The sequence below is a fragment of the Solea senegalensis genome, unplaced genomic scaffold (genome assembly GCF_019176455.1).
Source record: "Solea senegalensis isolate Sse05_10M unplaced genomic scaffold, IFAPA_SoseM_1 scf7180000016356, whole genome shotgun sequence".
Lineage (NCBI taxonomy): Eukaryota > Metazoa > Chordata > Actinopteri > Pleuronectiformes > Soleidae > Solea > Solea senegalensis.
The window spans coordinates 1-13047 of record NW_025321738.1 but is presented as its reverse complement, the minus strand read 5'-3'; the positions used below and the strand labels follow the sequence as shown (position 1 = coordinate 13047).

At 44.1% G+C, this 13047-nt stretch overlaps 1 protein-coding gene and 1 long non-coding RNA gene across 2 annotated transcripts; both read right to left on the bottom strand.

Moving 5' to 3' along the window:
- Positions 1 to 837: 837 nt before the first annotated feature.
- On the bottom strand, positions 838 to 5749 carry LOC122763032. The gene is made up of 2 exons (XR_006358835.1): positions 5116 to 5749; positions 838 to 930 (listed from the first exon to the last, which is right to left on the bottom strand). It is a non-coding gene; the product is annotated as an uncharacterized LOC122763032 (long non-coding RNA).
- A 36-nt stretch (positions 5750 to 5785) lies between these two features.
- LOC122763030 (caskin-1-like) lies at positions 5786 to 12428 on the bottom strand (the record flags this gene model as incomplete). Its single annotated transcript, XM_044018148.1, has 7 exons — positions 5786 to 6009; positions 6214 to 6715; positions 8133 to 8739; positions 9618 to 9929; positions 10037 to 11286; positions 11380 to 11523; positions 12290 to 12428. Coding segments are annotated over 7 exons (3051 nt in total), but the record flags the coding sequence as incomplete, so codon positions are not given.
- Positions 12429 to 13047: the final 619 nt, after the last annotated feature.

Sequence of the window (13047 nt, the reverse complement as noted above, 5' to 3'; positions counted from 1 at the left end):
CTTTCACTTCATTTGTTCACTTCTGATGACTTACTTACCGTGACAGTTTTTTTTTATGTATATATATGTATATATATATATATATGTATATATATATATGTATATATATATATATATATATATATATATATGTATATATATATATATGTATATGTATATAAAAAAAAACTTTCAAATGAAAAAATAACGCTTATATCTATGAATTTTATGAGAACAAAATTCAGTAATTTGTAATAATTGATATTGTATCATAATATTGGCTACAACAATCAGATTTGATGCAAATACAGTTGAATAATAATGTTTTTCCTCAACCACAGGCACATAGCAAGCACTACTTACTGCAGCAGGGCTATTGAGGCCACGCCCCCTACATGCACCTTGCATTCCTCTGTGCATCACATGACCTCACACCTCTGGCTTGCCGCTCATCCATGCAACCTAATTTTCCTATAGACCACAATAGTAAGAGAGATCTTTATATTCTATATTTTTAAGTCAAAGTTTGGAAAAAAAACAAAACTAATATGAACGTATATCTTTTTCTAATTAAGGAACCAATGAGTGAAACTGAATATACTATGGATATGTGGCGGTGTAGTGGTTAGCACTGTCGCTACAGTAAAAAAGACCCAGGTTCATGGTCTTAACATTAGACGTCACTAATCCTCTCATTACTGCACAGTTTTATCTTTTATTTACATAAAAATATTCTTAATATAACAATAAAATAAGTTAGATTGAACTGAACGCCACCCAGTAACGTGTGCTCACTTGCTGCCCCCTGGAGGAGGAGCTCTGAACTGTCTGAAAACAAAGGCAGAGTGGGAGACGGTGCAGTTTGTATATAACATTTATTTGTTCAAAGCAAATGGTCATAAGATGCAGTCACTGCGAGCACACCGCTGTCCACGCACACGCACACACACGCTCACACACGAGTTTCAGAGCAACACGTGACACACACTCAGCTTCTCACACACTCGCATACAGTCACTGCAGAGCAGAGGAGACGAGGAGACAAGGAGACACTCACTGTCTGTCCAGAGAAGCACAGGTGGGACATTAAATCAAAGCAACACTTTTTTTCTTATTCTTAAAAAAATAATAATAATAAAAAAAAAATATGTTGCTCCACAACATCTGTGTCTTCTCAACATCTGTGGTATTTCACCTTTGTAGCTGACCCTGACCTCACGCACTCACCCAAGTATGTTCAAAATAACAGTAGAGGTCAGGTGACCTCAGGAAGGAGGAGAGAAGGCAAATAAAAGAAAATGTGAATGATTTTCACACGATGAGTCTGATGTATCTGAAGAACGTCTGTGCCGTCGTAAGAAAGAGAGCGAGAAGATGACAAATACTGTTTATCACGGACATTACAGATCTGAGCACCAGGGGTGGTTCTACAGGGGGGGTCCAGCAGGGCCCTGTCTCCCTGTAAACCACCCCAATCATGGATAGTAATGGATAATATTGTTTATTTCTGGCAATGATAAAGCACTAATGTGTTTAGTTTAATGGTTTGACCACAAACCAAAAAAAAAGACAAAAACAAAGTAAAAACTGTAAAACTCTCCAGTGTCATGATGAAATCAGAGCGCACACGGCTGCTGCTAACTGGACCGGACATGTATACGTGACTGTAATTAACTGACATTTAGTTCAAATATGTTTGTTTTAAAATAATCAGACTAACGACGACTGAATTGTCACTAACGCCTGTGCTTTCCCTGCTAATCAGGACAAAATGGCTGCTGTGAAAAAGGCCTTTAACGACCGGTTAGCTGTTAGCTGTTAGCTGTTAGTTAGCTGAGCAGAAGCTTAGGACGCTGTTCAATAATACAGTTCTAGCATTACTCAGCTTTTTTGCTTTTCCATTAGTGACAGTACCTGGTACCTGGTGGTGTTTTTAGTACCTGCTCTGTCGCGGTTCAGAGTGAGCTAAGCTAATGCTAAAATGTCAAAACGTCAACAGTCTGACTTTTTCCAAAGACGTTGTTGTTGTTGTTGTTGTTGTTGTTTCAGCCGGAATGTGAACGTCTCTGTCAGAGAGAAGCTGTCTTACTGTAACGTGACTGTTTAATCAGGTGGAGTCTGGTTTTTTAAAAGATAAATATGATTTAAATGGAATTAAAACTGTAAAAGCTTTTCAATGTTTAGCAAAAACTCCGACATTTTTAATCAGGGATGGCTCAATATCACTTTTTTATGTCCAATATGACAAACTTGAGTATCAACTAATACCAATATCAGCCTGATATTAAGCTTAATTTTCGATATTCAATCCAGGTTTTTTGTTTCTGCTCATCCCTATTTTTAATATCTCATTTTCACTTTTACTTTTCAATATGAAGAAATATTCAAATGGTATCCATATATACTGCAGATATTTACGTGATTGTTGATATCACATATGTGTAATGTGTGTAATCTCAATATATTTGAATAGTTTTCAATAGTCTAGTGTGAAATTTAGAGATCATGGCAGAAATTAAATATACTACCCGGATTTCTATGTTTGCATAAGAGTAAAACTGCTTAAAAATACTAATGTTTTATATGCACTTAAGCACAGGCCTTGCTTTATGCTGTTTTTATAGCAAACTTATAGCCAAAATTAAAATAAAGAGACTTAAATACATCATTTTAAAGGCTTTTAAAATTACAAATCTAATCAGATGGAGTTAACGCAAACACCGTTTGTGAATAAGACATAATAATTGTATGTCTTGCGTGTTCTGCTTTCATTACCGTGACTTGTCAACAATGTTTCGAGGGAAATTCTGGCACAAGCGTCCATTTGCACTAAAGAAAGAAAGAAAGAAAGAAAGAAAGGATCAAATGTCTGCACAAAGTTTTTACGGCCGTAAAGAATTCACCCGCTAACGATTATGACAAAATCCGACAGGAACACGACGGCGATGAAAAGGCTAAACGTCAGTCAGCGCGTGACCTTGTTTCCTGCAGAGTGATCGGTTTCACAGCTGCGAGGCCGTGCAGCTTTCTAGTTTCCTGATCACATGTGAAATGAGGAAGTGAAGCAGAGGAAAGAGAAAGATCTGTACACAGTTGGTACACAGCCATCTACTGTATTGTCGTCAGACCAGAAATCACAAAGCAAGGCACATGTTTCAAAGAAAAGAAGAACAAAACAACTCAACGTCGCATTGAAAACCATTCAAAAAATCATACAAAATGAAACTCTGAAGAACTGCTTGCATTGAACACATCGCCACACCCGGACACATGTAGGTAGAGGAAGAAATAATAACAACAATAATATTAAAAATAAAAAATAAAAAAGCGCTTCCTGGATATAATCCAACATGGTACCACTTAAGCATGGAGAAGCAAAGTGATTCAACACTCAGATTAGATCTGTTTACTTTGAAAAATAGTCTTCAGGATGACACACACATCATAAATACACTTTTTTTTTCTTTTGCAAATATCCATATATATAATCTCTATGTGATCATAATTTAAATACCACAACTATTCTCTGTTTTCTTTTTCATTTCTGTGCCGGAGCGCGAAGCACAGCCACAAACTAACCGTCCTGCTGCCGCTCTCGCTCCATTTCAACACTTTTCTTTCTGTCTTTTCTTTTTTTTTTAAATCTCATGAAAATGCTGTCATGGCAACACACTGCGCAGTAACCACGGTGATGCCCGATGAGGAGATGGTGCGGGAGATGATGTAGATTGTCATGGCAGCGGAGGGTGGGCGGCTGCAGGAGAGTGGGAAGGAGAGAGAGGTAAAAGAGGGAAGAAGTTGGCTGAGGTGTCAGGAAGTGTTTTAGCTGTCGTGTGTCATTAAAATGAACTGTGTAGGAGCAGGGATGCACCAATACTGAGAGTTTCTTAATGGCATTAAATTTGTCACATTACGGGAAAATTCTGCATCTTCTCTATCGTTTCCACTCACTGACCACTTTATTAGGTACACTGGTGGCACCAGGTGTGGTCGTCCATCCAAACCAGTCTGACTTTGACCAGAGATCTACCACTCACTGGTGTTTCCTCTTTGTTGGACCATTCTCTGTAAACCCCAGAGATGGTTGTGCATGAAAATCCCAGTAAATGAACAGTTTCTGAGCATAATCAGACAAGCCTGTTCCACCACGCCACGTTCAAAGTCACTTAAATCCCTTTTCTTTCTCATTCCGATGCTCCGTTTAAACTTTAGCAGCTTTTCTTTACTATGCCCACATGCCTAAACGCATTGACCAGGTGTACCTAATAAACTGGGAGGCGAGTGCTTATACAGTGCTCCCTTTGACAAACACGAGCTGTTTTCACGTTCATCTGCTGAAGAGCAGGACTTTTAAATGTGACACGCAGCTGATACAGCAGCAGCAGGTCTGGTCCGTCCACTCGTCCACGCGGACACACAAACAGGAAACTGTCAACAGACTCTACCCTGACGCTGACACTCAACATTTCTGTGCTGAGTTCAACAAATGACATGTAATCTTCAACATTCTTCTGAAAAGACATCACACGTATCGGTGCATCCCTGCTTAGCAAAGTTTGAAAATGAATATACACTATGAAAGTATCTCAGAATAGATTTTCTTTTTTGGAATGTGGAAACATGGGGAACCTGACGCAGGTACCAGGAGGAGCTTGAAACAGTCTGGGTGAAGATGACTTCACTGGCCCTTTAACTCTGGTGCTTATTTTATGTGTGTTGTTTTTTTTGTTTTTTTTTTATTGTGCGGGGGAAGTTTGGACCACCTGAGGCTGATCTGACCTTTGACCTGATCCTTGAACTTGTACCTCAAACCCTTTCACCGACAACTTGAAACTTCCCATGGTGCCAACTTCATCTACAACACCTAACATCTGCTCTGAGGCTTTTCATTCCCCTCCACTTCTCGTGTTGTAGTTTATATTGTGCAGGCTCCTGTGTGTGTGTGTGTGTGTGTGTGTGTGTGTGTGTGTGTGTGTGTGTGTGCACTGGCTGCATGGGTCATTGTGCTTCTCCTGTGTGTGTGTGTGTGAGTGTGTGTTGAGGGCGATGATGATAATGCAGCCAGGACAAGAAACTGGATGTGATCCTGAAATCCTGATAAACCACAAACTGAACCCACCTGTCAATAACTCATACCACACACACACACACACACACGCACACGCACACACGCACACACACACCCTTGAGGAGCTGAATAGTCTTGTTTGGTCACAGATACATTTTTTTTTTTTCCACCAAGTCATTTACATCTTCACAACACCAGAGGTCACCATTCCACACAGAACCAAGACATCAAACCAAAGAGCTAGAGATTCATATTTATCGGTATATTATATATTAGTGTGCTAATGCAGGACTTTTTCAGTAGATATAAACTCTCCATGCTTAGAATGTACACATACCATACTATGATTCATGACACAGCAGGTTTTTCAATCAGTATTAGTTTATATTATTTTGTTCGAGTCCGTCTGGAGTTCATAAAAGACCCCGCGGTCGAAGTGCAGTCTCCTCCATTTTGTTTCATTTCTTCATCTGATGATTTTTCTTCTTCTTCTTCTTCTTTTTTTTGATGTTTCCTCTCAACATCACTTGTTCTTTTGGCCTCTCGTTTAAGCGTCTCTCTCTCTCATTACTCATCCTCCATGTCCACCAAGGTTCTGTGGCACTGCTCCACTGTCTCAATCTTCATTGTCTTCATCAGCGACAGGTGATGAGAGGAAGAGGAGGATGAAAGAGGGTTTTTTTTTTTTCTTTCAGAGCAGCAGTGGATGGATGGAGAGGAGAGGAGAGGGGAGGAGAGACACGACGCGGCGGGAAGGATGATGAGGAGGAAAGAGAGAGAGATAGAGAGGCATGTTGCCCATTGTGCCATCTGAGTCAGTCCCGTTGCAGCGTTGCCATGGAGACATGCTGATTAGTCTCTATGGTTACTCCAACATGGCGTCCAGCTGGTCGGCCAGGTCATCGAACATGCTGCCGATGTCGTCCAGGATGCTGACGGTGGTCTTCTGCTCAGCCACAGAGCTACACACACACACACACACACACACAGAGAGGAGCACATATCTTTATTTAAAGTCAATGAGACTCTCACTTCACTGTGGTTACTGGTAGAAAGTGGCAAACACGTCTAAGCTAAGAAGAAGATTGAGTGTGTAGCTTAAGTAATCAATCAATCACATTCCGAGTGTGTGTGTGTGTGTGTGTGTGTGTGTGTGTGTTACTCACTCCTCCTGCCGCAGTATCTTATCCTCGACTGCTCGCAGGGCCGCGGCCAGCGACGCGCTCGTCTCCTCCAGCTTCTGATGCACCAGAGAATCCACGCACAGGTCCGGTGTCGTCGGGGCGGCTGGCGCCGTCACACCGCCGCCTCCCACCATCCCAGTGTCTACAGACACGCCGCCGATGGACGACCGAGGGGGCTTGACGGGCGGCGGGGTCGGGCTGGGAGTGGCGGGAGTCTGTGGAGTGGTGGGGGTCTGTGGGGTGTGGGGGCTCTGAGGGGACGGGCTCAGCGGTTTGGCGTTTGGTGGGCTGGGAGAGTTGGTGTAAGGGAAAGAAGGCGGCGAGCTGGTCTGCCGGGTCACCGCAGAGTGCTGATGGACTGGGGCGGCAGCCGGGGTCGGAGACGGCGGACTGGTCATGGAGTGGATGAGCTTGGCCGGTTTGGGCGCCGTAGGTGGGGGCACCGGTTTGGGCGAGACTGGTGGAGGGATCTTCTTTCCTTCAACTACAGAGACAGAGAGAGAGAGAGAAGAAAAGTGTAGTCAGGTGTAGGTCACAAGGGCTAACGGTCAGCTACTCAAATGATCGGCTGACTGAGCTGCTTTAAGTCCAGCATCCTGGACTTAAAGCGCTCCTCATTTTCACCGTCTTTGAGGTAAAATCATAAAATACTTTAAGCGCCTGACAGCTGTGGGGTCAGAGCCTGGGTGAGGGTTGCTGCTTGTGTTTTTATATCTTAGCTTGTTTATTGTCAGCAGTCAGCATGAATATAGTCCCAAATCTGGCTTAAGTAAGCTTAAGTGTTTTTTTTTTTGCATCAAATACAGTATTACCACTCTGGTCGCACTCAGTTCATTTAGTTAAAATCATTCACATCTGATCCAGTCCCCGTCACCAAAGGTGTGCCCCAAGGCTCTGTCCTGGGGCCCCTGGTTTTTATAATTTACCTTCTCCCCCTTGGCCATATCTTCCATAAACACCACAATCACTGCCACTGCAACGCAGAGGACACCCAGCTCTACCTGTCCACCAAACTAGGCAGTTAACTTAAGTGTTTCTTGCGTCAACTACAGTATTGGAATTGATCTTCCACGTCTGATTAGACTAACAAAATTATTAATCCAGTATGAGGATCAGGATCAGTATCAGTTTTTTTTTGTTTTTTTTATTGCATTCTCAGGTAGAATTTATTCGTTGGTTGTAAAAAAAAAACCCAGATATACTCATTGCATATGCATTACATGACCAAAGGCAATGTGTCCATGTCTGAAACTCTGCTGATATTTATTTGTGTTTTTGTCTTCTAGACTCTTTCAATATTTGAGGTTTCTTTGCAGTGCTGGTAATTGTTGCTGGTCCTGGAATCACAGCCTTTCCACTGAAGGGACACATAAAGAGGAGCTGAAGAAGAACAGATATTGACACCTCTTACCTCTGATCGGTCAAAGTCTACTGTGACCAGCCAGCTGTGAGTCTAGAGTAGGTCCAGAAGTCTAATTTTCCATCAGATCAATTTTTAAAATGGACAAACTAAACATCTTTGATGCTAACTGAAGGCTACATGGGTGAAGTAGCTAAATTTTACATACTGTACCTGATAACATTCATACTTTTGTCTGATGCAACGATGCATTTAAAACAAAACCTTTGGAGTGAGCATACTGACACATGAAACAAGTGGCACCCGCCTCCCTCTGTGGTGTGACAGTGAGAAGGATTTGAAGATTTTCTCAGGCTAAACAAGCACCTGTTTGTTCTTGTGTGCGCAGTCAACACTAATCAACATAGTCAATAGCTGGTGAGTTTGTTTTGAGGCATTCCGAGGCCTTCAAAGGATCAGAAAGATTATGTAAAGGTGTCAGCATGCTTCAAACGTACTCCTGTTACAACCTCCCCCACACACACGCATACACTGTAAGTACCTGGGCTTCCAGGTGTGCCGGGGCCTGGCAGCGGGACTCTCTTGTTGGAGACAGGCTGTGGACCTCCTTGTCTCTTTATTTGACCGACCACAGGCTTGGGGGAGACTGGCGGCTTTGGTTTCCTCTGCTGACCTGTCTCACTGACGAGTGGAACTGTTTGATCCATGCTGTCTCTGCGAAGAGCAGCAGTCACTTGCGATTGAGGTTGAGGCTGATGTTGGGGTTGAGGCTGATGTTGGGGTTGCGGTTGCAGTTGAGGTTGCGGTTGCGGTTGAGGTTGCGGCTGCTCCGTCACTCCGGCATCAGACACTGGACGACGCCTCATGGTGGCAGTACCGTTCTGGTAAGGCACCGGCTGCGTGGTGTTCGGCGGTGCGGTTGCCACAGGGTCTCCATTAGCCGCAGCCAGGTCTGTGTAACCCTCAGGCTCCTTGTCGCGACTCTTGGGCCGCCGTTTGACGGTAGATGACTCCTGGAGGGTGAAGTCGGAGCCGTTGGGGTGGGGCTTGGAGCTGTGGAGCCGCCTCTTCAGAGTCGCTGGGGCCTCAACGCTGGAGGTGTCCTCCTGAGGGTAACTGGCCTCGCCCTGGGGACCCTCGCCGTCGCCCTGCAGACAGACACAAAATACACACTAACGGAAAATTCATACATTCATGACAAGAGGTGATTTTTGCACAGTCAAAAACATTGACAAAGATACATGACTAACACATATAAAGCTTCACATGTTAGCACTTAAGCACATTACAATAGATAGAAATAGATAGACAGATGGAGGTGCTGTCGAAATTGCAGGAGTGCATTAGTTGTGGGTAAATAACCTAAATCTAAACAAAAAAGCTAACTACTAATTTTGGTAACTGGCTCAAAAACTAGTTAGCATTTTTGAGGAAAATAGACTGAGAGAAACACATCGAGACACATCTTGGACTCGAGTGTGACTAGAGTGATGAATATTAACATTATATAAAGAGGATGAGGATGCGGAACACTGGACTTCTGTGAGTCATGACAAATACTTGAGCCTCACATCGCAACACAGTAAAGTGGCACCATAATAATACGAGGACACGCGAGAAATGATTGTTTCACTGGCCTTAATGTCTCTCTAGTTTGCTGTGAGTATGTTTAAGTGTGTCAGTGAAAGCCAGTTCTATCTGAAGTTCATAGCAGTGGCAGAATCTGTTTAAACTTTAAGATGCTACGAAACTACAGTAACTGAACGTAAATATGCCTCATTTGTGTTCATTCTACATTCATTCAGTGACTTTAAATAAAAAAAAAAACGTATTTTAAGCAGCGTTGAAGAAGTAAATATTTGATTAATCGCAGTTTATCACAGTCTGTGATTCATTACTTCTACTACGTACTCAGTCAATTGACAGCCCCCAACATATAAATACAGATAACATATATACTATATGGAACATATATATAGAGAACACATATATAACGCATGTATGAAACATGTATATAGATAGCTACCTGTCCTTCTCCTTCTCCTCGACCCTGGCGGCGGATGGTCAGGCTTCCCTCGTCTGCAAAGGGCAGGTTCTCTGATGAGCTGCCGCTGCCACTCGAGCTGGGGTGGGGGGAGGATGGAGGGTGGGGGGAGTGGGGGGAGTTATTTACAGTGGGAGGGGAGGTTTCCCGTTGGACAGAGGGAGATGGGAGAGGGGAGGCTGTCGGCTGGTTGCGCTTGGCGGCTGCCACCAGCTCGGTGACCGGGCCGCTGATGGTCCGCCGTCGGTTTACCACTTCACCATCCAAACCAATGGCATCACGTGTTTTGCCCACCTGGTAAATCACAGATAAACTACATGAATAAACATGTACACTTGATATTTCTTGGCATAGATAAGAATACACACACGTCTACGATGACAATTTATTTTTTGCAATACCTGAAGGAAATTCTTCTGCAGTGCCATGCCTTTGGGTCCGCCCCCTATAGAAGACATTTCCAACATGGCGGCGATGCTCCTCACACTACCCATGCTGCTTGTTTCCACAGCGCCTGCTTCCACAGACACCCCAAGGTCACTGGCCCTCCTCTGTTGGTGGTAAGGCACGTCCAGCATCCCGCCTGTCGTGGTGTGTGTGGGCTGCTGTGTGTTTGCTTCTGACAGGTTCGAGTTGGAGCTCGAGATGGCAGAGCTGGAGCGTTTGGGCGGCGGTGGGGGCGGACCCTTTTTCTTCTGACGCAGAGCTAACGACTGCGTATGACTGCGGCTGGGGTTCTTGTCCTGGTTGCGGACGGAGTGGCTGCGGCTGACGCGGTGGGTCACTGTGTGGTATTTACCTCCTTCCACTCTGACGACAGCCGAGCTCTGACCTCCTCCTGCATCTGCTTCTCCTGCTCCTCCACCTCCTCGCCCTGTTTGCTCATCACACTCGCCGTCTGACACTGCGTATCGGTTGAGGCTGTGGGCACGTTTCTTCTGGAGTGCAGATGGCTCCGAACCTTCTTCCTCAGCCAGCTCAGCCTCTGGTGGGAGACAGAGGAGAGGAACCTGTGGCTGCTGATTCTCCATCATCTGCGGCTGTGGTTGGTGCTGAGGGTGTTTTTGGTATGCTGGCTGGACTGGAGGCTGCTGCTGCTGAGGCTGAGGCTGTTGCTGCTGAGGCTGAGGCTGTTGCTGCTGCTGCTGAGGGTGTGTGCCTGGAGCTCCACGGTGAGTGGGAGACTGTGGGGGGTGAGAGCGCGGTGACTGAGGTCTCTCCCCGTGACCAAACTGGGTGGCTGGCTTGGTTTTGGACTGAGAAGAAGCTAAACTCTGGACAGAGGAAGTAGAGGAGGACGATGAAGTTCTAGTCTTAGTGGGAGTGTGAGGAGGCGTGTAGGGAGGTGCAGGCTGAGAGTGGGAGTGGGAGTGGGAGTGGGAATGACGGTGTTTGCCTTGAGAGGAGACACTGCCCCTGTGTGAGGAAGTGCTTCCCTGGCTGCTCTGCTGCCTCATAGTCCGCGCCTCCTTCTTAGGCGGTGCGGTTCCTCCTCCTCCACCTCCACCTCCTGCCACCACCTCATCATGGTCTTTGCTGAGGTTGCATGTTCGTTGAGCTTTGACCTCCTGACCTGGCTGTGTCATGGCACTCTGTAGCTCAGTGCTCAACTCGCTGTCCTGGAAGGTGCTCATCTTTGGAGACATGAGCTCTGCAGATATAAAGAAAAATGTGATTTAAATTGGACAGGAGAAATCAGTTTAGATCTCATTATCAAACGTTATAATAACGTCTGTTAGCGTACCGTCTGGAGGAGGGCCATCCACAGACATGACTTCCTGCTGCTGCGTAATTGGTGGGGGCTTCTTTCGGATGGAGCCATGTCCTTCAGAAGCACGCTGCAATTCAGCCAGCTGCTTCACTGCCAGCATCAGCTTCTTCTGGTGACCTTTAACATCAGAATTGGATATGCTTTATTCAATTACACGGTTAAGAATGTTACGTAAACATTTCAGTAAAAATGAAATTGTAGTTTTTTATTCCCATTACGATACTAGAGCACAGATAGAGTAAAATAGAGCAAATTTAAACAGCAGCCTGAGATGCACTCTATTTTAGACACAGTGTTATCTTTAAATGTGAACTTGCTGCAACACTGAAACCCCAAAACAAAACAAAATACAGTAATAGATTATAATATAAAGCTTTACGGCTTAGCAATAACATTTAATCAGTTTATAATATATATAATAATCTGAAAAAATTGACTGTGCATGGCTGTGACGGTCACAGCTGAGAACCAGTTAGTTGGCCAATGCTCAATGATCAGGTGGGTGGATCCATCTTAGGCTATTTTATCCCAGCAGTGTTTTCCATTACCTATTAGGACTGTGGAGTCTCCTTTGTGTGCCCATTATAGTTTGTCTCTGCTTACTCCTTGCACTGTACTGATTAATATGATGATGCTTACAAAGACATTATTTTCTGTTATATACATATAGATGTACATCTCTCGCTAAATAGCTCTTGGCATGACCACAGACCAGTCTTAATGTCCCCAGTCAACACAGTCTGGACCCAGGTCTGCCTGCTGCTGAAGCTTGACTATAGCAAAGTCTAATGCTTCAAAGAATTCACTGTAATTATCGAGGTGGTTCTGTGTCCTAATGTGAAAAAAATGCATCAAATTGATCAACTTTAACTGTATGGCTTACCCAGTTTGATGATGCCTATTTCCTGCAGGTCCTCCCAAGTGATGTCAGTGATGAAGTCGATGTTCTCGTACCCATTCTGCACTAACACCTGGTGGTACTGGGTCAGGCCAATCGCAGACAGCCACTCTCCCAGATTGGCCTAAATAGAAAAAACTTTGTATGAGAAAAGACTGTGGGCATTGAAGAAACACTGGATGCAAGGGAGTTAAGGATTTGGCACCCTTCCTTCGAAAATGGAATAGTTGGAGCCTGTTATTTTGGTACTATTCCCAATGTTCCACTCGGTGGAAACACGGCTTTAGAAAATTGGGGGAACAATGGAGTGTGTTTTGGCCTTGAATCCTCTCTTTGACATAAGGCCCAGCATATTTAAAAACTGCGTGATTTGTCATTCTCCCATTCTATTTTCATTGTTGCCCATAAATGACAATTCTGTTGACCAGTAACTATACTGCAGAGTATCTAGCTCCGCTCTAAGTGGGATTGTACAGATGAGTCATGTTGGTGCCCTTCACAGTTTTTTGACAATCAAAATGGAAACTAGTAAATTCGAGCGTACCTGCTGTTCTTCCTGCCAGTTATGGGCAAAGTGGTATTTTGGTGGAATCAAACTTTGAAAGAGACTGACTCATATTTTGTCAAAGTATGACATTTTTGTCACATTTTGGAAGACATATTAACCTATGACTTTTTTGGGTGATTTTGGACGACATACTATACTATGACTTTTTTGACCAATTTTGGACGACATACTTAAG